Below are 3,941 nucleotides of genomic sequence, written 5' to 3' on the forward strand. Positions count from 1 at the left end.
GTCCCTCCTGGTCCTCTGCTCCCCCAACCCATCCCTACTGGTCCTCTGCCCCCACCGTCCCTCCTGGTCCTCCCCACCCCGGGAATGGCAGGAAGGCTCCCTGTGAGGGAGCGAGTGTGAGTGTGTGTGTGTGTGTGTGTGTGTGTGTGTGTGTGGCCGTGCCTTGGCCCCCAGGGCTCTGGCCATGTGGCCCTGGGTGAAGATGGGGGTCCCCAGGGGCCCGCTCTGGTCAGCCTGTGAGGACGCTGCTCCCTGAGCCTCCTGACAGCCCTGGCGTCACGGAGGACGGAGGGTGGGCGGCGGAGGAGCAGGGAGCTGAGCCAGCATCCCAGGGCCTGTCTGGGCCCGGAGCTCCCTTCCCCCCAAGCCCAGCGCCCGCACAGAGGCAGCCTGCGGACCCTGGGGCTTTGTTTCCCAAACTCGGACCCTGCTGGCCGGTCTGTATCGTGTTCCCAGCACAGCCCTGTGCCACCCAGCACAGCCCTGTGCCAGCTCCCACTCTCTGTCCTAGGAAAGGGAGAGGAAGTCACCCGCCATCAACTTCCACCACACCCCGTTCGTGGAAGGGAAGAGCCCCCTCCAGGCCTACTGCGAAGCGGAAGGCGTGACGGTACGCCACCCCTCCCCCACCCTGCACCCCGCGTCCCCGCCCCCGCAGCCAGCGCTCACCCCCGCCCATCTGTCTCCCCAGGACATCCTGGTCTCGGAGCTGATGAAGCAGCTGGACATCCTGGGGGATAACGCCGTAAGTGTATGTCGCTCTCCTGACTTGTGCATGCCTCCTCATGCCAGCCACCGCCCCCACCAGCCCCCCGGGGTCAGGGCCCCCCCGCGAGTCCCTCCGTGAGCGGGCCCCAGCGCCCTGTCGCCCGCACCCTCCCTGCGACCACAGCTGCTTGGGGCGGCCCCTTTCCCCGGTTGGCCCTGCGCCCGGCTGGGTGGTGTCTGGCAGCCGCAGGCTGGGAGCTCGGGGCTCTGCTCTGCGGGGCGGGGGCCTCTGCCTGCATACCTGTCCCCTCCAGCAGCGGCGCTTCTGGCTGGTGCTTTCTGTTTCTGGAATCCCTGTCAGTCTTCAAGCCTCTCCATCCCCTTAATACCCTGCAGCTCCTTCCCGGGCCTGAGGTGTCCCAGGCCCTCAGGGGTTCCTGCGCTCCTGGATCTGGGGGAGGGGCAGACACCATGTGTCATCTGCAAATCCCAGTAAAGGCACAGTTTCAATTTCTACAGCCAACTCCTGGGAGAATACTAGTTACTGAGTGACCATTCCCTTTCATCCCACCCTCCATCCGCCCCTCCCTCCACCTTTTATCCTCTGTCCATTATCCCTCTCTTCATCTATTCATCCTTCCTCCTTCCCTCCATCTTCTGTCTTCCGTCCATCCATCATCCATCCATCCTTCTGTCTTCTGTCTGCCCTTGATCCATCATCCTGCGCTCACTGAGTCTCCTGTCCAAAAAGCAGCTCAGCTGTGCTAGAGGCATCCCCACGCTACCACCCAGAACTCTTCTGCCTCCAAGCTGTACTAACAGGTGTACAATCTATGGACAGTCTGTAAGGTAGCTTGGTTCCCCGTTCTGGTCACCGCTCTTGACAAAGAGCAAGGCACGTAGTCCACCTAGCACGCTGCATGCAGTAGAAGGAGAAAAAAGCAGAAAAAAGGCGTGCAAACACGCCCGCACACCCTCAGTCACACACCCCACACCCAGGCACTCACGCACATTCCTGGGGCGCTGCTCTTCCCCGCAGCTGTGGCCTGTGTGGGGCCCCGTGTTGACAAGAGCCCTTCTGTCCCCGCCCCCCGTCACTCGGGCAGGGAGGCCCCACTGGCTGCATCTGGCCCGCCCCCAGACCTGTGCCCCATCTGGGCTGCAGGTCGCGAGGCATTAGCCCATAGCAGGGATGGGGTCCAGCCCCGAGTTACTGGCCACCATCAAGGGCTCTTGGGAAGCATATCGGTTAACCTTCTGATTCACTGCTGGAGAAACTGAGGCCCAAGAGGTCACCTGCTCAGGGTCACAGACCTGATGTAGGATGAGCCTAGCTTTGTCCAGGTCTGTCCAGGGCCCCTCCTCAGCCCTGGTCAAGAGCTCCAGGGGGCAGGGCGGCCATGGGACCATCAAGTGGCTTCGGAGCATGGGGACAGGCTACTGGGGACTGGAGAACACGCCATCAGATTTTATGCTCAGTTGATCGTGGGGAGACCTGGGCAGCTCCTGCCAGTGCGCCGACAGGGCAGCCCTCCAGGTGGTCACAGCTGAGCATATGGGCGCACTTCATACGCTCCTTGTGACCCGGGACCGCACCCCATGGAGCCTGAGCCCAAGATCCATTCCTGGAGCTCAGAGTGGCCCTGCGTCGGGGGCAGGTGACGGGGACAGCTTGGCCCCTGCTACCGTCACAGCCAGGACGTACTTGTGCTGTGGATGCCGCATGCACGGTCCAGCTCAGAGAAGCTCGCAGCCTCCGGACTGGCTACGCGGGGACCTGAACCCCAGGCCTCGGTTTGCTCAGTGGTCAGGTCCCCACTGCACCCCAGCGGGCAGGACCACTGCTGTCCCTGGACGCAGAGCGAGGGGTCGCCCAGGGAGGGAAGAGCAGGGGCCAAGGAGGCGGTGCAGATGGCACTTTGCTGAGGCCGGGGCGTTGGGATGTGGTCACCTCCGGCCAGGCTGCTTGCCCGGTGGGACGCTGCAGGCCCTTCAGCCCAGCGGGACCATGTCCTGTGGGATCTCCCTGAAGCCCCTTGCTCAGCCTTCCCTGCTTCCCGTGTGGGGAGGAGGGAGCGCATGGGCACCTGGCCAGCTTCCCCAGGAGCAGGGGTGTCAGGAGCATGTGCCCCCCGACTCCGGCCGAGTCAGGGTAGCTCTGTGCCTATAGCACTTGGTCCCTGGCCCCCACTTCGCGGACTGCTGCTGGGGTAGAGCATGGTGAGAGACCCCTGCCCTCGGGAGGGATTTCTGAACAGACTGACCCTGTTTCAGGGGGGTTCCGGGCTGTAGGGGGCTGTCCTCCAGCTCAGTCATCCCAGCAGGCTCTGCCCTGCTCTGGCCTCTGCTTCCCCTCCCCTCCCGCAGCTGTCCTGCTCCTGCAGTGGGGACAGTCCAGCTGCTGCCCTACCCCGGTGCTGCTGCGGGTGGCCGTCAGGGTCTGAGTGGGTGTGATGCCTGTGGCCTCTGGGATGCTCATTGGCCCCAAAGCCAGACTCACCCACGAGGACCTCCCAGGAGGCCCCTTGGGAAGAAGCATGAGAACAATGAGCAGAAAAAAGGCAAAGAGCCAGGGAGGCAGTGGAGGCCAGTCCGCAGCCATGAGAGGCAGGCCTTCGCCCACATGTCCAAGTGGTGTTCTGCTCACTAATAACGCAGCGGCGTATGCAGAGAGCTGGCTTTACACAAGGGCGGGGACGGACCACGGGGACACAGGGGCCGCTGCTGCCTGTGTCGTGCCCTCCACCCTGGCTTCTGCCTCAGCTGCCTACTTCTGTGTCCCGGTCACCAGCAATGAGAGGACGGAGGGGACAGGATAGAGAAGCACCTCGGAGTCCACAGGGTCAGGAGTAAAAGGGGTTGAAGACCCCAGGAGGCCATTTCTGAAAAAGTGACCTTAGAGGTGACCCCAGCCCCCTGTGCCTCTCCATGCATCTCACTCCTGACACACCCACCCAGCACCCCCATTCACTCCATCCGGGCACCTCCATTCACCCCCCCCCACCCAGTACCCCCATTCACTTCCCACCAGGCACCCCAACTCACCCCCACCCGGCACCCCCCCATTCACTCCCACTTGACACCGCCATTCACCCCCACCTGGCACCACCCATTCACCCCCACCCAGCACCCCCCATTTACCCCCTCTGGGTACCCCATTCACCACCCACCCGGCATCCCCACTTACCCCCACCCAGCACCACCCATCTACCCCCACCTGGCACCCCCCATTC

The 3,941-nt window shown here is 63.7% G+C and overlaps 1 protein-coding gene across 1 annotated transcript in view; it reads left to right on the forward strand.

The window, feature by feature from the left end:
- The window catches only part of JAKMIP3 (Janus kinase and microtubule interacting protein 3), a 68,710-nt gene that overhangs the window by 41,762 nt on the left and 23,007 nt on the right, over window positions 1-3,941 (forward strand). The window contains exons 15-16 of the mRNA XM_029920662.1: window positions 512-610; window positions 692-745. Coding sequence (XP_029776522.1) covers window positions 512-610; window positions 692-745 — 153 coding nt within the window. The remainder of the gene's footprint in view (window positions 1-511; window positions 611-691; window positions 746-3,941) is intronic.

Source organism: Suricata suricatta, chromosome 2 (genome assembly GCF_006229205.1).
Source record: "Suricata suricatta isolate VVHF042 chromosome 2, meerkat_22Aug2017_6uvM2_HiC, whole genome shotgun sequence".
In the NCBI taxonomy this organism is placed as follows: Eukaryota; Metazoa; Chordata; class Mammalia; order Carnivora; family Herpestidae; genus Suricata; species Suricata suricatta.